General features: G+C 45.8%; 1 protein-coding gene across 1 annotated transcript in view; it reads left to right on the top strand.

Moving 5' to 3' along the window:
* The window catches only part of MAN1C1 (mannosidase alpha class 1C member 1), a 69,185-nt gene that overhangs the window by 34,961 nt on the left and 8,875 nt on the right, over window positions 1–25,349 (top strand). The window contains exons 4-8 of the mRNA XM_072884895.1: window positions 10,958–11,073; window positions 13,273–13,353; window positions 15,520–15,614; window positions 20,022–20,145; window positions 22,647–22,740. Coding sequence (XP_072740996.1) covers window positions 10,958–11,073; window positions 13,273–13,353; window positions 15,520–15,614; window positions 20,022–20,145; window positions 22,647–22,740 — 510 coding nt within the window. The remainder of the gene's footprint in view (window positions 1–10,957; window positions 11,074–13,272; window positions 13,354–15,519; window positions 15,615–20,021; window positions 20,146–22,646; window positions 22,741–25,349) is intronic.

The raw sequence follows: 25,349 nt of genomic DNA, 5'->3' as shown, positions 1-25,349 counted from the left end.
AAGCAGGGTCATCCCTCTGTCAGCTACTAGAGCTAAATCTCTCAGGAATCATGAAGTACAAGAGATTGGGCGTGGCACGTCAACATAAACTGAAATTGAGGGTAGTTTGTGTCTTGAGGTGATGGAGGCTGGTTTGTTGGGATCTGTGGGGGCTTGGCACAGTCCCCCTCCATGTCTGTTGCCCTTGCTGAACTGCTGACCTGCTGCAGGGCAGGACAAGTGCCAGGGAGAGGCAGAATCTGAAGCCAACCAGAACTAGCACGGTTAGGAGCTGGGAGCCACAGCAGTGCCCAGCCTGTTGCCCCAAGATGCTCCATCGATGGCTGCTCACAGCTGAGGTTGTCAGGGGAGCAGAGGACAGAGCTGCCCATGGCATGTTGCTCGGTAGAGCTGCCTGTGAGCTGCTGGAGGCCAAGGGCTCTGTAAGGTGGGTGCTGCTCTTCTGCGTAGTCATCCCCTGCTCTGTACCTCAGGGGAGCATGCATGGGGTGGAGAGTATTTGGGGTGTGACCTTTTGACCAATATCTGGAGAGGAGAATGAGGAAGATTAATATGAAGATGATGGAAAAATAACCTTGGATATGAAGTGTTTTCTGATGAAGTCCCTGAAGTGTAGGTGCAGTGGTTTATTTGGAAAGCAAAGAAAAATGAGGTTGCTCAAAAGCTAATGGACTTTTTTTTTTTTTTTAGTCTGCGGGAGAATGTGCTGATAAGAAGAGAAATAGATCTTTTCTAATTCTTGGACTACTTTTTTGTCTCCTTTATCTCTCTCTACTGCTACCTTGTTGCCCAGATGTAATTTGTTTAGTTTACCTTAAATAAAGGGAATAAAGTTACTCTGTGTTACAGCTATCAGGTTCACAGACACAAACCTCAATAAATAAGACACAGTGGCAAGGCTGTAACTCAGGTCTGGTGGTGTTGGCTTTGCAGGCTTCATCTGCAGTATGTAGGTACAGTTCACAGGCAGCTGAAGGACTGGGTTGTAATGAGACAATTGTGAAGACTTAACTGAGAAATTTTCTTTCTTCCTGAAAAGGCCTGTAACCTGCTCGCTAGTTTCATTTGGATTTCCTGTTTAATTTATGTCAGCTGAACAAATAGTAGCAGCCCTGTCCTAGAGATCACTGACAACGGGCTTGATCCTAAATGTGAGCAGATTGTCTTTCTAGTTGGGAATATCTTCTGGAACTGGATTGTATCTTCCAGTACTGATACCTAGTGCAAGGTTTCCGTGCTAGAGGACAATTACGAAAGGAAAAGTTAAAAAATAAACTGGTGGGAGTGTTTTTGCATGGCCAGCAATGCCATTCCAGAGGGAAGGTGAATGGCTAGTGCAAGGTGCTTAGGATGAACAGAGACAGAAATGCCAGGTCAGATGATGGTGGATAAACTAACGTGATCAACAGAGATGGCGAGACAGCAGCTGACTGGGGAACAGGCCAGTACACAAGGGGCTGTTTGCTTAGTGTCAGAGGGGTAGCGTGTGCCTTGCTGTCTGTTGACTCGCTTCTTGTCTTGCTGTAACTGGTACTGGGTAGAACAGGCTAAAACTTTGGTCAGCATGCTGCATCACTTTCCCTGAATGTGGATTTTTAAATCCTTTTATTTCTCTAACCAGCACATTATCTTTATTTAAACTCTTTTTCTTTTTAAACTCGGAGGAAAATGCCTCCTGCTTTTTTGCTGGCAGAAGAAACTAAGGCCCAGAGCAGGCAGGGAGCTCTGACCTAAACCCAGATGCTGTCTCAGGAGTTCCAGGCTCCCAACCACTTGTTCTGCCTGACCCAGAGCACTCTGCAGAGAGAACTGGCACATCTTTGCTGCAAAGCAGATTTTTCAAGAAACTGCAGTGATTTTCACAGTTTACTTTGTTGCCAAGATAATCCTGAGCTGTGTAAAAAGTTTCTGTGTAGATTTCCCCCAGAATTCGACAGTGTGCCACCACCCAGAAGCTGTCTGGTGACGTGGTCTCAGCCAGCTCCCAGGCTTCTCACACAAATCTCTGGCTAAATGTCAAAAGTTCAGTCTGGTCTCCAAGCTCTATCAATGAGAAAAACAACCGAAAAGAACAAGAAAAGCAGCACTCGGAGATGGTTGCTTTTCAAATGCCTGTTTTAACAAGGCACTGATTTTAATCAAAGCCAGTTCAATCCTTTGAAGCCTTCAGTACCAGCATAACCAGAAGAAGCAATCTCCGTGTTTTCCGATCTTGTTTTGCCCTGCGTCGCCTGCACCCCAAGAGGTGAAGATAAATAACCAGTAACAACTGGAGTCTTTTGTGCCTCAACAGTTAAGAAGTTCATCATGTTTCATAGAAACTGCATCCTAATTTTTATTCCAAACAAGATTTCAGCACTAATTTTTGTTTTGACAAATATGATTTGACATAAGAACAGTGGGAGTCAAGACCTTTCATTTTTGATCTAGGTTTACATTGCGCTGATCTAAATTCCTCCCCCTTTCGCTCCTGCCTTTCAGTTGTAAACTTGGTTATTAAAGTTAGCAAAAAGCTATTTGAAACTCTCTGTTCTGTAGCATTTAAACAGTCCTGCTATATGCAAGATTAAGTATGATAGCTTCCTAATGACTTGTGCTGTTCATTTTAAGCATTGGCACAATGCATTACTGTACGGATTTTTTAAGTGGCTTTGTTGAAAATGAAGGATTTAGTTTCTGTTCACTGAGAAACTTCATAGAGGATTGTTTGCCAAATGGCAGGACCAGGCCCCCTGGGTCTTAGTCTCCGTGACATTAGGGATGATATTCCTTAACCTCTTTGCTTGCTCTAGTGCTTTGGCACTGCCTGCTGAATAGGTGTGTTGGTGAGGTTGGTTTGGGCTTCCATCCATCTCTGTGACAGACAATTTGTAACAGAAGCATAATAGGAACAGCAGGAGTACGTGGCTCTCTAAATGTAGGTGATATGGCACAAAGAAGAATTGTATTCAAGCTAAACCCTGACATCAGGGAGATAGTGTTGAAAAGCTGGTGAAGATACTTCTGTCACCTGCTACTTGGAATCCTTGCACCATGTCCAGCGTTGCAAAGGCAGTGCATCTAGGCACACACTAAATTCATCATTATTCCTTGCACCTAGACAGCAAAGATGGTGAGAGTTGAGACAGGGAGACTGCCTCATTGCATGTGACGTATGTGCCATTTTGGCTTTGCAGCAGGGCAGCTGCCCTTTAGATCACCCACCTGCAAGCCATTGTGTTTAGTGGCTTCCCAGACACAGAGTGGCTGTGGGAGTAAGGCAAAGCCATTGGTAAAAGGCATTTCTTCTTCCTGAGGAAGAGGGCTATTAAAGACCCCGCTCTTAGCTACTCATTTGCTGAAGCATCACTTTTACAGCTTTTCTAAAGACTCTCAAGGGACAGACTTGCAGCTGGGAGCCCTTCAAGTCTCATATCTGGCCTGTGATACTCCAAGTTGGCTATTTTGGGAAGAGGGGAGTGAGGGAAGGCGACTCTCTGTCCCTCCCATCACAGCTGCTCCACTTTGTCTAGAAAATCAAACACTTGCTGAGCTATGGAGGCTGCATGTGTCCTGGGGTTAGGCCACTTGTTTAGCCATTGGGAGAAGCAGGTGCGGGTCTGTGTGCTAAGTCTGGTAGCAAAAGGATTTGAACAGGTAGATCCCCAGCCTGTAAATACCTCACCCCAGGGAGGTGTTTAATTTTGGCCAAAATTGCTTCCTAGTGCCTGAGTAACTTCCAACACAAAAACAAAACAAAGCAACCCCCCCCCAAAAAAAACAATACAAAACTGATTTTGACAAAGGGGTGCCATCCCTGAAAGTGCAACTGAAAAGTGATACCTGTCAGGTAGGAGAGCTGGTTGGACTTTGTAGGAATGGGGCTGGAAAAGCCAGAAGGAAGAGCGAGGGCTTGGTTCACCTGTGCAGGCATGCGAGGGTGTTTTATGAGATTCTGGAGATTGGTCCTGAAATGCAAGCTGCTGTACTGGCTGTCCCTTCTCTTTGGGCCTGCTATTCTGCATCCTACTTAATATAAACCCTCTGAGGTAGGATGAAGGTAAATGAATCGTGCTTTGTTACCAGTGAGTCACTCTGTTGCCTAAAGATTGTCTCTTCTCTTGTCAGTGAGTCACTGACACCTTATTAGAGCAGCTGACAGACCCCAGGCCCTGTTCCCACTGGAAGGAGTGTGATGGGGCTTTGTTTCGACGGCAGCTGGATAGGCTGAAAAGATGGCATGAGGCTCAGGCTCCACGGCCCAGAAGGCTGATAGATTTCCTCAGTTAGAGGCAACGCTTTAGCAGTTTGAACTGATAGAGCAGGAGCAGAGCAGGGGAAGACAAACCATTTTCTGAGCACAGCAAAAACCACAATCTATTTTCTGGTGCCAAGGGAATGCACTGAAAATATCCTGGATGCTCTTGCAAGTGCTCTGCAGTCTCTTTGTTTTTCATTTTTCTTTCTTCATAGTCTGGTTCTGTCCCTCTTCCTTTTCCTTTCCTAATTTTTGTCCTTTCCTTCAGTCCCTGCTCACTCCTCAGTCATGTAGTTGCTGTTAAGAGAAATCTACCCAGTACTGTGCATCTCAGCTCGCTATTGTCTGCCTGCAGGGTGCAGAGGGTGGAGGCAGGGGTTCTTTCAAGCTGAAGGTTTTGACCTTGGCTGCAAGAAGCTGTATGAAAAGTTGTGGCTTTCTCTGATGTGACTGTCTTCTGTTCTGTGTAGCTCCCACAGAGACTGAAGGAGAGCTAAACCCAGGATAATGTCACAGTCTCCTGATAAAAGACAATTCTTTGCTGTGAAGACTATGTCTTTTGCTCAGTAGATCATCTTACTTCCTAAAAAATGTAATCCTGTCCTCTAGGCCCTTTCTAATGGGGGAGCTCAACTGTGCTGTGAGCAATGCCTGGCTCAGTATTCTAGCCCGATACAACCTGTGGCCATCCCTTGTTGTTCCCAGGCAAGCCTGGGTTGTAAATGTGAGTGGGTGCAAAGTGTTTGCATCAGTTGAATTTCACATGCGGAACTGGTGGCTTATGAAAGCTTCAGCAAGTCAGATGTAGACTCTTATTGCTCTACTAATGATCAAACGTGCAGTTTCTGTTGTGTACCTGATGCTGGTATGTTTGATTGGCCTGTTTCTGCCTAAATTGGTGGGTTTGATTTGTAGATAATGGGTAGCTAAAAGGAAGTTCACAGATGCAGCAGCAGTTGTGATTGTTACCACAGTTATACTTAGTCCCTGCTTGGTGCTTTGCAGTGCTTTTCAAGCCTTAATTAGCCCTTACTTGTTTGGCATGTGGTAGGGTAGATACTCTCCACCTTTGATGAGCCCTCATGGCCTCCCTTTAAACTATACGTTGAGAATAAAGCTGTTCCCTTTTCTCCTTCGCACGCTGGCTTGCTGGGACGCTGAAGGAGAGCAGGGCTGTGGGACATGTGCAAATGGGTGAATCTTGTGCATGTGCCAGGAGGCCCCATCTGTTACTCGTAGGTTCCCCACTCGCCTGACTTGGAGATTTTCACCCTTTACAGTCCTCGTTCAGCTTGTGATCGGGACCACACATCTATCACTCCTTGGCCAAAGTCCGTGGGCTCATAGTCGATACAGATCTTTGTGCTGGGGTCAGAGGAGCCCCAGGCTGAGGTGGCAGCTCTTTTCTTCTGCCCTGTGCTCTGCAGCGGGTTCAGAGAGAGCTGTCCCTCACCTGGCTGGCAGCTCCCTGGGTTGGGTCGGTGCTGCAGTAGCCTGGCAGGCTTTTGTACCTGTTAGTTCCTTTGGTTGTTGAGATTGGCGTATGTCTTCCAAAGCATTACCCCTCTGGCCCAGTGAACACACGTTAAACCTCCTAATCAGCCTTTGGAATTATGTTTTGTCTTACAAACTGTTGCTGCAAGTGGCTTGAACGAACACTTAAGCTAGCAGGCAGCAGGGATGAGTCAGGGGTAGGAGAAGAGGATGAGCCCTTCTATTCAGATTATCTACCCCAGACTAGAACAAGCTGCTATGGGCTTTATCTGTGGTTTTTAGAGATAGCACTACTATTGATGCCCATGAAGGCCCTTCTGAGATGGTATTGCTTGAATGGTCTTGTTCCTCTAGCACATTCGCACTGAGGCTGTGGGGGTATGGTGTACATACAATGCCATCTCCTCTCCATGGAGTGCTCCATTCAGCACTTTTCACAAGCATTATGTTAATTAATGTAACGGTTGTTAGTGATTTCTGTGGCAGTGTTCACAAGCGAGCGGGTGGATGCTCGTTCCTCTGGGTGGGTGGAAGTAGGAACAGAGCAGCTTTGTTGCCTACATGGATGTCTCCATTCTTCTCATGCACAAAAGAGCAAATACACTTGTGGCTTGGGACGGGGTGGTACAGGCCCTCCTTCAGCTCAAGAAGAGATGAACCTTTGTATTGCTACCACGAGCTGCTGCTTCTGGTGTGCTGCTGTTCTCTCACAGATGAAACTCCAAGCAGAGACCCTGCCACTTGCTGTCACAAGAGCTGCCATGAAGTCCTTCATTAGAAATGCCCCTAGACAAGCATCCCTGCGTTCTGCCTGAGGTCCCAGTTTCTTCCCACTGGTCCCTGTGGAGGGTTCCTCTTTCCCATTCAGAATGGGCTCCCTCTGGGCAGTGTAGGAGCTGGTGTGGATCCCAGAGCTGTGTCCAATGGACACACCTTTCCCTTTTGGCCGTCAGTGAAATGACCTTGCATCTCCTGAGCGAGGTGTATTTCCACTCCAAACCAGTTTTGCAGCAGGATCAGTGGGGGGGCTTTTCATAGCACACAGGGCCTTAGATTTATGGAGACAGGTAGAATCTCAGACATGGAGCCCTGCTTAGAAGTCATTGCTACTATTTCTGGGTTCTTTCAGAAGGGGTTTTTTTGAGGGTTTCTTGGTTTCTACTTTAAAACTCCCTCACAGAGAGTACAATGAGGCTGAAACCAGAAATTTAGAGAGGGGAGTGTCACAAGAGTCAAAAGTGACAGAGTGGGTTTTGATTCCTTTTCCTTTTGAAGCTGCTTCCCCTTTGATTATATCCCTCCCATTATAATGTGTAGATCTGGAAATGTGATTATTTTTTAACATCTCTCAAAATAAGCAGCATGTCAAGCAAATATCACCACCTTTATAAATGGGTGCATATATATTGCAATGAGCATGCTAGGATATGTATAGCACTATCTTTTGACAGCTGAGTATAATCAGAGCCCTTGGACATTGCATCAGGAGCTCTGTCATGGTCTGAAGAAGCAAAGTCTGAGCAGGAAGGAATGAAGGTGCTCCTGTAGTGAAGAAGTAACATGCCAGCATGCACAGGTCCTTCTTAGATGTCCCCTCTATCCTGGCATGTGACGGAGACACAGCAGTGAAGTCCTGATGGCTGGTTTGCTCTCTGCATGGTTGTGGAGGGGAAGGAGGTGCTTTTTTTATCATTGTCATGAGACGGCTGAAGCTGACACGGTAGCTCTTGGTATTGCGATAGACTTTGTTAGCTGCAGGAAAAAAAGTCAGCCATGCATTTTGCAATTGCTTCAAAGCTGGTGCAGAAGAAAGGAAACATCAACAAGACCCTTGTACAAAACACACAGCCTGCGGTTCTTCAGATGCAGAGTGTTTAGGGGAATATTTAAAACAAATGTTTAAAATGACACGAAGACAAACCAGCGGGGAAGCAAGGTTTGCCCTCCACTTTGTCAAATACAGGGGAGGAAAGCTAAGCAACTCCGAGCTATGCTTTAGCGAAGATCCGAGCATGTTCCTAATCCCCGATGCATTTCATGTATTTAAAGGCCTTACTTGCTAAAAACATAAAAGGCTCTGTAAATTCAAGCAATATTTTTCACTTCAATTAATCATCCCAGAAAATTGTAACTTTATTGTCTCTTTGTCTCTGTTTAGTTTGAGCAAATCCAACTTTTCTCATTGTCTCTCTGCAGATTAGGAAGGGCTTTGTGGATTATATCATCAAATTAAATCGAGCCTGTTAGTGTTACTCTCAGAATATCACAGTAATGGGCTGTGCCTCAGGCAGCATTGCCCTTCCTTCTCTTTTTAAAATGTTTTGCCTGCATCCGTGATGCTCTGAGCTGGTGTGTCTCTCTTTGCTAATAGGAAAGTGTATAAAAATCACATAATCATTAATATTGAAGAATCATTAAGGCTGATAAAAGCAGCTCTGACTGCGATGATGTTGTTTTTCATGGTCACTGCTTTTGGAAAACATGCCATACAAACATCAGCTCAGTTGTTTTTTAGAACCCACCAGTTGATCTAGTGGCTGTTTGACTCCATCTATTGCACTCTCGGAGATAGCTCCAGTTAGATGATCGTTTCACAAGCCTGCAGGAATAAATGGATTTCTAGAGGCTGTCTCTACTGCCTTCATCCCTTTTCCACAGCCCCTGTTTTTGATGCAGACAGCATCCGAAAGCCAGCAATCTGTAGTTGAGCAGTAAAGTCTTGGTTGGGTTTTTATTAAAGCAATGATGTGCTGACTGGCTGAAAAGTGTCAAAACTGCAATCTTGTAACATCAACAAAATAAGGCAGGATGCCTTTCTTACGGGAGAGGAATGCTGAAAGCATAAATGAGCCCTGCATGAAATTGGTGGATCTGAGCACTTCTCCTCTGGGGAAAGGGTATGATGTACATCAGACACGGTCGCTTTTTTCCCATAATAAGAAAAGACCAAAGTCTTAAGGTTCATGACAGATGACTCACCTTTGCCTTCCTCTCCCCTCTGCAGTAGTTCCTCGACAGTGCATCCAACTGGGTTTTCTTCTCTTAAGCAGAACTAGAATTGAAGTAACACTGAAGGTGTTACAAAAACGCCAAGCCAATCTGAGCATGCAATAAAAGGCTGGGAAAGCCGGGGAAATTTGGGGTAGTATTTTAAAGTCTGTTAGTGAGAAGAAGGAACTGACCCGAGCCGAAGAGAAATATGTCTCAGGAAAACCCCTGGGTATAAGCAGCGTGTGTGAATCTTTGTGGTTACACTGCAAAGGGAGATGATAGGGACAGAGCCGGTACAAGCACTTGCTCCTGCAGAAATGAAGCCTGAACCTCATCCAAGTGTCTTTGCTGCCAGAGACTCCAAGAGGTCTGACTGTCAGGGGTGCGTAGGAACGTGGCTGCAACTGAGCAGTGCGTGGGGGGGGGGGCCTGCACGTGCAGCTTGCTGACGGCAATACAGAGGCAGCTTCACGCCTATGTCCCTGGTGTGTCACATCCGCAGAAGGATGACTGATGATGATTCCAAACGGGAATCCTCCACGTGAGGATTTGTGTTTGCTGAGTTACCCGGGAAAGTGATGTCCTTTGTAATTTAAGCACAAAGGGGTTTGAGTCATGGTGTGCTTCATACCCTTTGCTTTCCCATGCTAGGACTAATTTTAGGGAACCCTAACAGAAATAAAACACCAGCACTGAGATGTTCCAAAGCCAGGGTTGTTAACATCTCTAGTTTAAATTAATCTCAAGTGCTACAAGTTTGTTTGTCTACGCGCCCTGTATAGTTTTCTTGGCATGGCATGCTGTCGTGGTTTAGCCCCAGCAGGCAACCAAGCACCACCCAGCCGCTTGCTCACCCTCCCCCCCAGTGGGATGAGGGAGAGAATCGGAAGAGCAAAAGTAAGAAAACTCGTGGGTTGAGATAAGAACAGTTTAATAACTGTAATAATAATATAATAATAATAATAATGTAATGAAAAGGAAGACAACAACGAGAGAGAGCGAGAGGAACAAAACCCAGGAAAAAAACAAATTATACAACTGCTCACCACCCATCGACCGATGCCCAGCCAGTCCCCGAGCAGCGATTGCTGCCCCCCAGCCAACTCCCCCCAGTTTCTATACTGAGAATGACGCCATATGGTATGGAATAGCCCTTTGGGCAGTTGGGGTCAGCTGTCCTGGCTGTGCCCTCCCAGCTTCTTGTGCACCTGGCAGAGCATGGGAAGCTGAAAAGTCCTTGACCAGTGTCAGCACTGCTTAGCAACAACTAAAACGTCAGTGTGTTATCAATATTATTCTCATCCTAAATCCAAAACACAACACTGTACCAGCTACTAGGAAGAAAATTAACTCTATCCCAGTGAAACCGGGACACATGCCATGTCATTCTCTCTCACTGGCAGTTCTCCTATAGTCCATTTGCACAAGACAACGCTGGGTATGCAATTTTTTTACATGGATGACATGGTTGGTCCAAGTACTTACTTGGCATTTGCTTCACCTGCATGTGTCCCATTGCCATCTGCTGGAGAATGGTGAGCATGCTCACAAGGACTGTTCTGTTAGCTGAAGGAAGGGAGCTGTCCCCGAAGTCACCCACTCTCTGTTCAAGGTTAGTTTCTGGTCTCTCTGCTGCTGGATGAGGCTGTGTTTTGTATATATGCTGGTAGTGGGAAACCCTGGGTCATGGCACGGTGCAGAAGTACTTTGTGCCCCAGACAACAAACACTGCATCAGGACAGAATGATCAAAGTCCTGTCTTGGATGCTCTTGCACAATAAAAATATAATTCTCTTCCCTCACTTAGAAGAAGGTTGTGCTTGTTAGAAATTAGAGTTAGAAAGAGGCTGAATTTAGATTTACGGCTGAACAAAGATTAGGGGTGGAATTGCCTAACCACTTTGGCCAAGACAAGAACTGGAAAACAAGGCCAAGGCTTGCAGTCATGACTGGTGGCTTAAAGTGTGGACCTTGAGCTGTTCCTTGCAGGTATTTTTTTCAGAAGTGTCAGGCCTTTGAAAATTGGGCCTCTCCAAAGCAACCCATTTTGGGTAGCAGAGCTCACTAGTCCTGTTAGAAGATCTCAGCCTAGACCATGGCCAGTCTGGATCCCATCCAGACATCACCAGTGTTGGGACTGGAAGCTGCTGCCTGTCCCAGCTCCTGCAGATTGATTTAGAGCTAAAGAAGACTGCGTGAATGGGGCTTCATCACGCTGTTCTGTTTGCAATGCAGGAGGCCTTCGAGGAGCTACGGTAGTAGATGCCTTGGATACTCTGTACATCATGGAACTCGAGGAGGAATTCCAAGAAGCAAAGAAGTGGGTGGAGAAGAGCTTTGACTTGAATGTGGTGAGTCGGTTACTGGGAATGCCTGTCTTGTCACAGAAGAGCTGCGTGTTTGGCCAGTTCTGATCACAGTCTTCTCTAAGAATCATTTGGGGAGGGGAACTATGAAGTCTGTGGGAGAAGAAAGCACTCAACTCTGATTTTTTTTTTTTAAGGCCAAAGGGACTACTGTGATGATTCACCTCATCTTCTGCCTATACATGGCACAGGGTTCCAGCCAGAGGCCACCAGATCAGACTCACCGTGTCTGGCTGAAAATGAGATTCAGTGTTTAATGTTTTTTGTGTTTTGGTCTGGGTTATAAAAACAGCTGTAATTATTAGATACTCCAAGGAAGTTTTATTCATCAAAGAACAGGTTCTGTTTCATCTCAGTTAAATGTCTGCCTGTGATAAGACAAGTTTTCTTTTTACATGCTATAGATTAAGATTGAAAACACTGATCTCCTTGACGGGGCCCTTTGTTGGTATTTCATTGCTGGGACTTGTGCAGTGGGAGCGTGGCACCTTGGCAGCAAAGTGGGAGCACATAGTGAGCCTAGATTTGGAAGGAAGGCCATCATCTCTAAAAATGGCCAGAGATGCTCACTCTCTGTGGCCCCTGAAGCTTTCCTAGCCACTTCTTAGAGCTAGTGTTAGGCTTGCTGGGACTGTGGGTGCAACACATGCCTTGCAGTGGTATGAAATGAAAGATGCTGTCCTTTATCTCACTTTGTGGCCGGGGCCCCTTGCCATAGCTCTGACTGTTGGTCTCCAAGCCAGCTCTTGTGGGAGAGCTGATGGGATCTCATCAGTGGCATACAGAGAATGTTAAAACCAGAGTGCAGTTCAAACTTTTATTTTTTAATGCCAGCCTAGTTGTCTGTTGTGAAAAATGGTTCTCCCCATGGGAACAATGCATGCAGCTGCCTTTATAGAAAAGCATCATTTGGGAGGGCACGACTGGCATTCACATATTCATAAAAGGAAGACCACATCTGATAAATTTGGTGAATGCTCTCAGTACGTTACTGAATCGATAAACAAGGGACAAAATCAACTGGGAGATAATTTATCTGGATTTCATAAAAGCTTTTAATCTTGGCCTGCAGAATAGATTGATCTGGAAAGACAAGAATGAATGCTATGGATTGATCGGTGGAGTCAGAAAGCACAGCAGAGGGAGACGAGGAGGGAAATTAATTAAAAATTGGCTCTGTACGAGGAACTCTAATAGTCCAGAAAAGTGAGGCAGGGACTCCAAGGCCCACAAGCTCTGTTTGAAACTGGGTGCCATGATCTGTCTCATGCAATTTCAGTCATCATCTCAAGAAAGCACTTGCTCTGTTTTGTAACCTGCAGGTATTTGGAAAGGGCAGGCTAGTTGCAGAGGTTCAAGTGCCCCTTTGCTCACTGAAAGTGCTGTGTTGGTGTAAGATCTTTCTGGCTTTTAGCTTTATGCATTTGCGTTAGGGTAGGAATCATTTATCATGCAGATTCAACGGCCAGGAGCATGTATTTTTTAAAGGCACATTTTGAATGCAATCGTTTTGGCATTTGCTGATCATCAGCTGAGTAAGTAGAGCGAAACTTGTTCCAGGTGAGTGGGTTCTTGAGTGATTCAGTGAACCATATCCGTCTGTGTCTGCTGTTTGTGGTGGGGGGGCACATGGACATCATGCAGCTTGCCTCTCCATAAGTATGCCCATGATAGGCACCCTATAGGCTGTGGTCCCCTCTGAGCCTGCAGAGTGGGGAGAGTCTTTGAATGACAGAAAATAACTACCTAATGCAGGAAGTGCATTACGTCTATCTAATGCAGTGCCCTCTTCACAAGAAAATGGAGAAAGTAATTTTTCCATGTGGCTGTACAATTTTCTCTTTAAATAAAACATTTCAAGGGGCAAATTTTTGCCCTAAACTAACTCACAGCTTTTTGCAAGGCATAACCCAAGACAGGGTTGGATGGATGGACAATACATCTGCCCTAACTGATCTACATATTGTCAGCTGGTGATAAATGGGCAGTTCGGGTGTTTCTCTTCCCTTCAGGCTCCACCTGTCACTGTAGAGCAAATGAAGTGCTGCGAGATCTTAGACAAAAAACTGTGTTACACTGTGAGTGAGGACTGGGAGACTTAAGTATCTGCCTACAGTCTGTTCCGCTTAGCTGCCATTTGTGTGTGCAGGCTTTGCAGTCAAGTATATCATTATGTATTTTCAGAATGGAGAAGCATCCTTGTTTGAGGTGAACATCCGCTATATTGGAGGACTGTTGGCCGCATACTACTTAACTGGAGAAGAGGTTTGTTTCAGCAGCTCTGCATGTCTCACACAGTCACCAATAATGAACTGAAAGGGTTCTCCAGCAGCTTTTCTCTGAGCATCAGATAATCCCTCCATAACAACAGGCTAAACCTATCGTTTTTATGAATATCGAAATGCCACTAATGTTCTTTTAATTAAGTCTCGCATAATTACCTTGCACACACCGTGCATGGCTCATTTACAAAGATCTTTTCTCCTGTGGGCAATTCTAGCAAGACATGTTTTTGGTTGGACACATTGCTCCCCAGTGAAATGCCATTTGCAGTGATCTTTGTCTTTGTACTTGTTCCTTTGTATTCTAAACATGGGCAGTATTTCATCAAACATCATTCCAGATTCTGCCTCGGACTAAGGACTCTAAGATAAAGTGCCCTGGGTTACAGGGAAGGAGGGTGGCAAACTGCCAGGGCAGGGTACCTGTATCCTGCCAACTCATGTGACAAAGTGATAGAGCTCCACAAATTGTCCCCTTGCCCAGTAGGTGTGGGCTAGGCGTCACAGCCCCATGTGTAGCGTGGTGGAGCAGCCGTTCAGTGGATGCTCCCATCCCCCGGGAGTCCTGGCTAAAGCAGGAGGCTCTTGCTTCCACTTTCCTTCTTTCTCTCCAGCCCAGCAGAGGCCAGGGCTTAATGCCATAATCTGTTTTGTAATGTGGCTGGACTGGAATTTTACAGCTGGCTGTAGAGGGATGAAGAGATTATTCCTTTGCCCTGGAAGTCTTAGGCGAGCAGAAACTCTGATTCAAGGGGGAGTTTTGTGAGTGAAGGAACTGGAAGACTGGCTCTTAAGTGAGAGCTTAGCTCTCATGCCATACACTGACCGTGGCTGGGTGCTGTCCACCATAATAGGATGGGATGGCTCATCACTGCATAGTGGCACCATTGATCTGTGGAGTCACAGGAGCAGCTCTGTTACTTTAGTTGCATTTTAAATGAGTTCCGGGAATGACTTCTCTCTGTGATTTCCCTCCAGGGAAAACTTTCAAAGACTCAGTGTCCCCACTCAGGGCCTGTCTCAGTCACAACTTCAACAGGCTTCAGATCAACAGAGCAAAAAGAAACCACATTAAACCGTAAAACTCCAGCAGTCACCTCTTGAAGTGCAGTCAGCAGCGATGCTCAGCAGCCAGGGCAGTGCCTGTCATGTACCCAGTCAGCGTCACCAGGCTGAAAGACAGAGATCAAGTCCCTGTCTCTTGCTTTCCCTTCTGAACCAAACCCCTACCTCCTTGTGAGTGTATCAAAGGTCTGCAAGCCCACAAGAGAGCTCAGGTTTCCTCAGTGCTGTATTTCTAGAGCAATAAATTCCTGCTTTCTGAGAACTACTGTGACAGCTTGGGCTGGTATAGGGGGGCCAGAGGTAAAAGGCTTGTGCTTTATCTCCTAAGTCACTTACAGACTTCCCTTGATCAGGACTAATCTCTGGAGCAAAGATTAGTGCTTCTATCAGTTTGTCCCAAAATAATTGTGTATGGGGGCTTTGTGCTGCAAGCCACCATAAGCTGTAATTTGATTTGAAAGCCCAAAACTCAGGCATTAAAAATGGAAAAGGAGCAGCTTAGCCATGAAACCATGAATCCTTCCTGGAAAAGAGCTGCAAGTAAAAGATTGTTTGTTGGAAATCATGTTTTTTGCGAGAGGAGATGACACAAGCTAGACAAACCCATGTTGTAAATCTAACAATGCTTCACCCTAGAAAGATTTCTTTTTATTTTAATTCAGTCATTTCACCTCCTTGTGTCCTCTGCCACCCTGGGAAAAGGGAAGAATTTGTCCCCAAAGAGTACTCTTTGGGTCAGTTCAGATCACTGAAATTTGCTGCTGAGGTATTTGGGGTGTTCTGAGCTCTGCCGCTCTGGCTGCTCACATCCAGGCTGAGGGTTTGGCAGGGGACTTGGGACTGGTTTAGCATAGATTTTTAGAGGACATTCAAATAGATACCAGAGTTCAGCATAACTTTTGGTTCAGATCTATCGTGCAGTGGAACTAGGGCAGCGGCATACCTGAAATGGTAGATTCTTATAGTGCAGTACTTTTAGTTTTTTGTAGTGGTGTGTTTGAAAAAGGGGATTTGAAAGAATCCAGTGTGACTAGTATTCACAAGCAGTCCATCAAATATTTATCCTCTCTTCTTCTTTTAACAGGTGTTCAAGAGTAAAGCTCTGGAACTTGGAGAGAAACTTTTGCCAGCTTTTAACACCCCCACTGGTATCCCACGTGGCGTCATAAATCTGGGCAGGCAAGACACACGTCCTTACAAGCATGTCATTTTATTACTGAATGTTTGTAAAAGACCAGGACTCAAGCAGGAACAGCAGCAGTTCCTCAGAGGTGCCCCCCTCTAGTGCAGATTCTTCGAGGTCATTTGTTTTGCCAACTCAAAACCAAGAGGTGCCTTGGCAGAGATCGCAGGTGACTCAAGTTAAACCCAGCTGTGTTTTATTAATTTTGGGCTATCCGCAGTTTCTTCCTCTACCTCTTGGCAGGGCTCCCTGCTGCAATAGCATTTTCCTCACTCTCATTTTCTTTGAAAGGTTATTTGTAGTCTGCACGTAGCATGCGGTGCTCTCTGTATTTTTGCAGTGTGCCCATCTAGATGAATGTGAATTTATCCAGGCTCCATGTTTGGAAAAATTGGGAAAGGAAGTGGATGGGACTGGCTGACAGTTTTGCTGCTAGAAAGGGGGGAGTATAGATTGTCTAGTTTTCTCCCTGCAGGCAGCACTCAGCCAGGTGTGTATCCTTCACTTAGAGCCACAACATTTCATGTCAGGTAGGTGGCGTTCTCATGCTGGAGGGGAGCTTTGAGGCAGCTGGGTTAAATAGCTTGCTGAAGGTCTCTCAGCAAACAGAGGCAAACCTGGAGGCTGGACTCCCAGTCTCTGATTCTTGCTAGTAGACAGTGTTCTCTGCCAAGAAGGGCTCATTGGCTCATTTTGATGCCTACAAACAAATCCCCCAGGGTAAAAGCTGCATGCTGGCTGAAACAGAGACAGCAGGAAATGTGGATTAACAAAAGCCTTTCATCCTCACCTCTTGCAAAACTCAGAGCAGCAGCCATGAAAATCATTATTCATCTCCTAGCCCAAATCTCCTGTTTGGCTCACGTCTCTGTGAAGTGCAAGACTTTCAAATGTTTTGCTGATCCATTGCTCAAATATCACTGTCACCCTTCAGTTGTCTTATCGGCATGTGATCCCAGTGAAAATTTGAGCCACTACCATGACTTTAATTGTCTCTTTTTACAGAAGAGACATTCTGCTTCCTCTGTGGCTGATAAAGACTCGGCATAGACTAACCTTTCACAGAAATGCCAAACCCTCCCCTGCCCTTTGTGAAGACAATTGAAACAGACTGTGTCTGCCTAGACATTCCCAAAATGTTTTGCTGATGACCTTGACTAAGAGCAAAGAAAATCAAAATACCACTGAGCCCACAGTCCAGAACCCCTGTTACTGGCTTGAGCTCTGGCTTCAGGGCCGTGAAACTGCTGTGAGGGCTCAGAGTATCAATTGATTTAGGAGCAAGGATGAAGCGAGCTAAATCTGTAGACTGACTACTTGCAGCAACATGATGAACAGCCAAAGGCTGTAAACCCAAAGGGGAAGGGAGTTACTCAGTGTGAGGCAGCGCGTGGAAGTGGAAGCAGAGGAGAGTGAGGTGATGCTGTGGGAGCACGCTGCCCCAAATGTCAGGGCCAAACCAAAGCCCGGAAGAGTTTTACAAGACTGAATTCTCTCTCCAATTCTACTTTTGCAAGGATGTGCTAATTCCAGAGAGACCTCATCGTCTCAAAAGGAGGAGAGTCTTGCAGCATGTGTAGGCTTTTGTTGGTGGTAGCTTGGGGGGGTGGGTTAGGAATGACATTCAGAAATTTGAAACAAACCAAAGCTGGCATTAAGTCAATTCTGCATATACATTTTTGAGGACCCAAGTACAAAGACAGCCACCCCCCCAGCTCTTCCCATAGCCAACTGGCTCTATCTCTTCCTATCACCTCACACCACCTTTTCCTCATGTCCCCTCTCTGCTGATGTGCTTCCCTGTGGCCTTCTGTTTTCACACAGGCACTGTATCATATCTCACACAGGCTTGTTTTCCATCCTGCTGGTCCAACTGCCACGTTGTCTGCCAGGTCCTAGAGTACATTGTCTTCTCAAGCTGCTGCTCTGTGTTCTCTGCCTGTGTGTTGCACTATGATTTCTCTCCCGATGCCTCCTGTTCCGGGTCCCTGGCCCCTGCTTGCTTTCACATCTCCCCTAAACTCTCTGCACCTCCAGATTTTTCCTCATCATCCTCTCCTGGGCTCTCTCTTGACTTGGCACTGTTTTGCTGCTTTGGATTTCCATGAGGGAAGGAGATGATACAGCCGTTTTCAGTCCATGCTTGCACTGGACAGTGTTTAAGGAAGACCCATTTATCTGGGAGATAAAGAGAACTCCGGGTATTTTCTTTTGTCTTGAAGACCAAGGTCCTTTAAACGGTAGTTTCGTCTAAGATGTTATAAAACAGGGCAGCTGTGAAGACCCAGTTTGTTCCGTCTGTAATGCTGAAAAAATGTTTTCCTGCAAGGGGTCATTTCAGGCTGCTCTTTAACCCAGGGACACATTGCAGCCATACTCTGTTTCCTCCAGACCACCTCTCCTTGAGTTTTACTGTGATTTGTAACCCAGGGCTTGGGTTCCCGGCAACACGGTCCTTGCAGGCAGTGCCTGGCTGCGTATTTGGGACAGAAGTTCCCGGAGGAGGGTTGTGTCAGCCGCTGTGACCCCACATAGCCACTGTCACAACAAACACAGCCCCATTTGGCTGCTTCCGAGCACTTCTCATTTGAACGAGCTCAGAAGGCAATTTCTGTTTGTGAGATCATATTTGTTACAATGTCCCTTCAGTGCAGTAAATAAAGAAAAAGTAATTGACTCTTTATAGATATGAGAACACTGTGGGATTGTTTAGCACACCCATGCCAGGGCCAGCTGCTGCCAGGTTCAGCAGATACGTCCAATGTGATATTAATACCAACATTAACCTGGTCAGACTGGAGGACCTTTCTACCTGCACAGGAAGATTTCTGCCATAAACACTCGATGCTATTGGGGTATCTGTTTTAGCTGCATACAGTGTTTTCGAATGAAAAGCTGGTGATACAGCCTCCTGACAGTTTGCAGGGAAGGCTGACGTTTGGCAGTGACTGAGCAATTTGAAACAGCGTGAACATATTGCTTATCTAATGGCTCTTTTTGTCTGGAGGCGAAACAAACAGCTCTGGACCTGAAATGGTTTTCCGTATATCACAGGGAGGGGAAACTTCCCCCCCCCCTCCTCAGAAAGATCATTAGTTTTAGCCTCCTGTAAACAACAGAAACCCTTTTCTTCTAATAGCCAAGCTTTCCGGCGCCATCTAGTGTTATCCCCGCCCCCACATCACTGGAAACCTGTTACCTCATCAGTATCAACCGCAATCAGCGCTCACAAAGAGACGTCAAAATCAAAGCCACGTCACTTCTGAGATGGCTCAGCCAAGCTTCTCTGGGCCAGCACCTGCAGAGGCTATTTTGGGACCAAGGCTTAAGGATATAGGACATTTTCATGTCTGTGTAGGTTTCGGAGAGGCGTGGAGCTGTCATCTGTAGCAGTGGGATACAAGAAGGAAGTGGACAAATGTAAAAGCAAATCCAAGGGTGAGGCTGTTAACAGCTTTGGAAGAGCCTCTGCCCCCCATGTCCATGGGGTAGTTTTCTTTCGGATTTAAGGGAGAAGTGATGCCCTCCTCATCCCCAGAATTGGCTCCTGGCTTTTCTCCAAGGATGATTTCTCTCCATCCCTGCCCTTTGCATGGATTTGGCAGGGTGAGGTGAGACAAACAGAAACTGAGAAGGGATCCCAGTACGTCAAAAGTAGGGACGGAGGCACTTTGTATAACTGGCTTCTTCAGACAGTGTTTGCTGCCTTCTGTAGTTTTATGCTGGCTCTCCTGTTCTTGCAAGGCACATGAGATGAGCGCCTGTGGGGTGCTTTCAGAGTCAGGTTTGTCCTGTGCAGATGTGAAGATTCCCCTTCTTTTTTTTGCATTACCGTCAGGTTTGCCCAATGGCATCTTTCTCCTGGTGTTGATGTTGCTGCATCCCCGTTGCAAGCATACGCTGGGAATGGCAGTGTCAAGTATATATAAAGAGTGTGAGATCTTGTTGAAACAAGGTGCTTAGGGACAGTCTGGATTCTCCATAAAATAGCAGACTTCTTGGACTTGTGGGACATTCGAGATGCGAGAGTTCAGCCCAGGCTACTTCCAGACACATTTTATCCTAAAGTGTCTTGTGTAGGGCAGGCTGTCAGTGTTCTTCCAAAGTTTACTTTAAGCTGATCTGTTTGGGAGGGATTACTCTCCCACAAAAACTGCAGTTTCCCAGCACGTGCAGTCCGTATGTTTGCCCTATCCTAAACAATCCCTTGTAAAACTATTGCTCCATCCCACTAGAACTGCTCCTGTGAGAGTCCTAAAAATCTATGTATGTCCTCTACATGGCCCCTGTTGAGACCTGGCGTGCACTGCATGCACATAGCAAAGGCAGGATAGGCGGTGGGGGGACCTCAGGCTTTGTCTGTGTTTTCCTGGCAATAAAGGCTCCCTTTTCTTTCCTTGCAGTGGCATGAGTTGGAGTTGGGGTTGGGCATCTGCCGGAAGCAGCATCTTAGCAGAATTTGGTACCTTGCACTTAGAATTCATGCACCTCTCAGAGCTCTCTGGCAACCCGGTGTTTGCAGAAAAGGCAAGTACTTTCTAACTTGATCTTTAGTGAATTGGTCTCTTCATACTCCTTGGGTCAGTGCTAGAGCAGAACAGCACTTTGGTCTGCCCGCAGCAGACAACATGGCAGCGAAGTGTTCCTTCTCCCCAATACCAGTACAACTCACCAGAGAAGAAACCTTCCAGAGTGGGACACGGGTTCAGAAACCTGTGCCTTGCAGGCTGCAGAGGTCACCAGGCCTCAGAGCATCCTATGCACCAGCTCACTGAAAAGGTCACAGCGAGCTCCTGTTGGAGATCCCGTCACACCAATAGGCCTTGGAAGGCAGCTACCCCGGTGTTTTCTTTGGCCATTTACATTTGCTGTAGCCCCTTCACCTGCCTCTCCATCACTTGCAGCCACTGGGGAGATGGGGATGTTTTTCCCAATGTCTCAGTCGTGTGAAGCTGTAGCAAAAACTTACTCAGAAAAGGGCACAGCCAAAATTAAACCATCTGTTGGATGCAGACTGCAAAGATAATTGTTAGTTCTGATATCCTAATAGTAGTGCCTTGTACTTGCAGACCTTTTTACTCTAAACAGGCATTAAATGTTATGCTCCAGCCAGCAAGATTTCTGCTGAGGTTTCTTGTGTAGGAAAGGCCTGACAGTTGGCATATTGGATTCCTTTTGTGTAACTTGTAACTGAAAATCTATTAATATTATACATTACCTTGAGCATTTTTTTCCACAAGTGATCTTGTAGTGCGTGTGAGAGCAACTTAATAAATATGCTGTTGAATACCAGCAAGTCATTAGCTTTTGTTGCACATCCCTGAGGAACCAGCTTTGAGGGAGACAAATTGTTCCAGTTAGAATTCAAACTGCCCCCGTGAGCCCAAAGGAAATGGGGCCTGTCCAGAGTCCCACAGTGGGGTGAAAACAGACAGTGGTTCTGGGATTGCCAATAAAAAGCTCAAAATGGGTATTTCCAGTGCAGGTCTGACAGTTGTGAAACAAGAAGAGAATTTGCAGAAGAGACAGGAAGAAAGAGAAAGAAGCAGCTAGGAGAGCAAAATGGGGAATAGGATGGAGTGTGTGGAAAGCAATAAGGGTGGTGTAAGCAAGAGGAGCGTCACAGAGGGGTGAGCAGGAGAGAAAAGCAGACGGTGAAGGGAAACTAGAAACCCAGGAAACTGTAGGGAAGATAGACAGACTGGTGATTTGAAGTAAAGGAGACAAGCTAAAGATGCCCGAGGACAGTGATAATGACAGATTGCTCAGAGGAAGGCGGGGAGCTGAGAAAAGACCAGTAAAGGGAACAGAAGTATGGAAAGAAAATGCATGGGAAGGAAATGAAGGGGGGGGGGGGGGGCGGGAAGAGAGATGAGCACTGAAAATACCAGGGCAGGAAGATGCACCATTAAAAACTAGAACTGCATCCATATTCCAGGTTCAAACTGTGGCATTTTTAGCCAGGGCCAAGCCTCTCTCCCCAGCCTAACGTTGCCTCCTAAGCTCATAGAGGGATAAGGGCAGAACCTTTCTAATGGACTCTCCTGAGCTGAGCGTGCCTGGTGTGTGCCACAGAAAATGTATCGCATTCATCCTAACACCCTCTGAGAGAAAAAATGTAGGATGATGTGGGCTCAAACAGCCCATCCTGTGGGAAATTACTTCAGAGGAACAGATCAACTCATTAACTTGCAGCTTGGGACTTGTGTGATTTTCGCAAGAATAAAGTCCATCTGTGTCTTTTATTCAAACATGTCATTAATATGCCATGCTACTAAACTTCAGTAAATATTATGCAGCCTGACGACTTACTTGGAAGCACCGACTTAAGTCTGTAGCCAGCTTTTGGCGTACAAATTGTCTAATTTTATAAAAGGTTTAGAGTGTATTAGCTGCTCTGTAGGTTATAATAGAATATTTATGCTGCATACCATTTAACTTTGTCCCTTATGGGAAAGGCCTATTGGATTTAATGGGGGTGAAACCAAGGGAGGTTTTAGAGAATAAGTACAGCTGTTCTAGCATATTAAAGGAGCTGTCTGTTGTTGAAATTAAAGGCCCCAATTCATCATGTTAAGTGACCACATGGTGAATTTAAGTACTGGGTGAATCACTCATCCCTGCCACTCCTTTCCTTTTGGATCATGGAAAAAATCACCCTCCGCATCTCCTACATTTCCACCCGGATCCCAAATCCTCAGGATTGCTTCTGGACCACTGTTAGCAAACTGCTTCTACTGCTTGCTGAACTGGGGCCTTGCAGGGTTTTTAGAATAATTTCTAAAATCCCACAGAGCTGGATAAAAATTGTGCTGAGGAGTCCAGCAGAAAAGTTTCTCCATAACGGCCCTCTCACTGGAGAGCCATGTCATTGGGTTCTGCTTGCACGATGATTCACAACGTTACAGGCTGCTGTGCTTGTTCAGCCAGGGATCAGCACTGATGAATTAGAGTTCTCAGTGACAGTGCAAAACCGTCGGCTTTTTCAGCAGCAAAGTAACATAGTTCTTGTCTCTCGTCTCTCCTAGGTGATGAACATCCGCAAAGTCCTGAACAGAGTTGAGAAGCCACAGGGCCTTTATCCCAACTTTCTCAGCCCGGTGACAGGGAACTGGGTGCAGCGTAGGTATCACTCTGCGTTCAGAGTCCTGCCTGGAGCATTTCAGTCTTTCCATTATTCCTTAGGAACCAATAGCAACTGTCAGAGCAGCAAGCCAAGGAAATGTCTTGTCAGGCAGCCTGTTATACATGTGATTAGATAATGCACCCGATTTGTAAGATGCAATATAGTAATTGTACACTTATTCCATCAGCCTTGTTTCCAGCTGAGTGTCTCACCTCCAGAGAGAATTAGGGCCTCTCTTGCACAGGGGAGGATAATGGTACATGGTTCATCACACAGATATTAGAAATCAGCACATCTCTTTAAGACCTCATCCTGCAGTCATCACATAGCCCACAGACCTCTTTGGGAGTTGCATGGGAAGGCTGTGAGCAGAAGCGCTGTGAGATTTACTTCCTGAGTGTGCTGCGGCAAGTAAGGAACCACCTGGAGAGGCAGAGGGCTTACAGAGTCTCAGATCCCCCTAGGATCCAGAGATGCGTTCTCTTACGTGCATTCGCGTACCTGTCACCATGGTACCTCTGCGTAGTGCAATTTTGTGCAAGAAGGGTGAGACAAGTACATGTTATTTTCTCTTGTTGGGAACCCAGCACTGGCCAGCACTGAAGACATGGGCGTTTAATAGATGCTGCTCTGATATGAAAGAGGAGCAATAACCAGGAAAGGGCTTGAAGAGAGCAAGGAAATACTAGAAGCAGTGTACCCAAGGAAAGGTTATTTACTTTCCTGCTTTACGCACGCAGCCCCTTCCTTACCCAGAGAAGAGACTGTACCCCTCTTTTTGTGCCACCAAAGGGCAGAAGCTTGCCCTCTGGTAGGAACATGAGAGGCTACTTCTGTTGCTGTGCCCCAGATCGCTGACGTCAACTTTCCGCTCTGTTAGGATTTGCTTGTTTTGGCAAGGGAGAGTTGCTGGATTTCGTGTTTCTCTGTCAAAGGAAAGAAAAGTCTCTTTTTGCAGAAGCTGTTTTTAACCTGTCAGTGGATTACATTTATATCGTTTAAGCAGTTTTCTTTGAGTCGTTGCATTACCTGGTGTCCCCGTGTCTCGTTGCACTGTTTGCTCTGCTAGATCGCTCCAGACCTTTCTAACTACTGTATTAATAGTTCTGATTGTAACTGACAGGCGATTGCATGGCTGCCATCATCTGAGACAGTGAGAGAGCACTAGCTGTGAGCAATCCCTGACCTTTAACTGCCACATCAGCACCTCTAATGGTAATTGACAGGGCTTGGCTTGAAAGGTGTCCCAACAAAGCACCTTGCATGGTTGCAGTTGTCCCATTAAACCAGAGCTGTCCTTTGGTGCCATGAAGAAGGAAGATAGCTTCTGTGTTTGTTCCATTAATTGATCTTCAAAGTTATCCAATCCCTTTGTAAGCAGTTCAGCTTCCCCTCCACATTTGTCTCTGCGGAGTTGTTGCAATATGTTCCACTTGAAAGGCTAATCTCCCATCCCCTACCGCACCCCTGAGATGCCATTTTCTTTAGGTTATTCCCAACTGGCAGCCACACTGCACATTTTCCCAGGCACAAGCATTAATTCTGCCTATTCATTGGTGCTGAGAAGAGAATTGCCTGTCTGTTACCATAACTGATCGTTACAGAATCTTTAGGAAACTGAAGAGCTGTGCTCTTAATTCAGATGGTTAAAATACTCAGCTTGATACTCAGTATTCATCTCTTCTGCCACTAATTTAATTCTATTTATGTCTGCAAATTTTACTTCATTGTACTGACCTGCTCCCACCCCTTGCTGACATATAGAGGGGCCTGTTGCTGGTTCTTGGAGCTTATTAAAAGTAGGCTCTGATTACTTGTTCTGGGATAGGCTGATTTATGCAAAAGGACTAGAGATAACCTCTCTCCTAGACTTTCACGTCATGAGGGCAACTCATGGCATGGGCTGTTTGTGGTAGTTGCTCATAATATGACCTTGTGGTCTGAATCTGTATTTCAGCGAGGGAAAAGGCTGATCAGCCTCTTCTGCATCTCCAATACTGATGGTGAGAAATAGATTAGGACCAAAGTAGGGAGACAGCTGCAGCCTGCCACAGAGATGTTCCCTGTAGGTGCCAGGCTCTCATTTTCTGTCTTGTCATTAAAGCTCTTTGCGGGAAGCTGTTTTTCTTGGAATTGCTGTGATTTTCTTAAAAGGTGTATCTTTGACCTGGCTGAATGAGCAGATCTTCTAAATGAAGAGGCAGTGCTGTACCTCTTCTGAGTGCAGTTGTTACCTTTAGAAAATTAAAGCACGGTCCCCTGCTGAAATAAGAGATTTGTTTATGCAAAGTGCCTAGGAGGCAAATGCTGGCAAAGCTGATGCCATATGGAAAGCAATTATGTACCAGAGCTCCTGCTTTGGTGATTTTATGAATGACACACTTAGGATCACAGAGCTTCTCTTTAAAGACAGGCTGTGCAGCCGGTGTTTGCAAATAGTCTGTCCTCTTTTTTTCTGAATTCATGCATCTAATCTCATTGTTTTGCTGTGGATTATTCTACGGATCATTGGACACACTGTATCGGGGATATTTGCTCTTCAGGTCAGGAAAATGCGTGGCTGTTGATCTCTTCTGTTGGAAGGATTTAGCATTTAGAATGAGCC

This window comes from Ciconia boyciana, chromosome 21 (assembly GCF_034638445.1).
Source record: "Ciconia boyciana chromosome 21, ASM3463844v1, whole genome shotgun sequence".
In the NCBI taxonomy this organism is placed as follows: Eukaryota; Metazoa; Chordata; class Aves; order Ciconiiformes; family Ciconiidae; genus Ciconia; species Ciconia boyciana.
The sequence above is the reverse complement of the archived record's forward strand: the minus strand, read 5'-3'. Positions and strand labels throughout refer to the sequence as shown.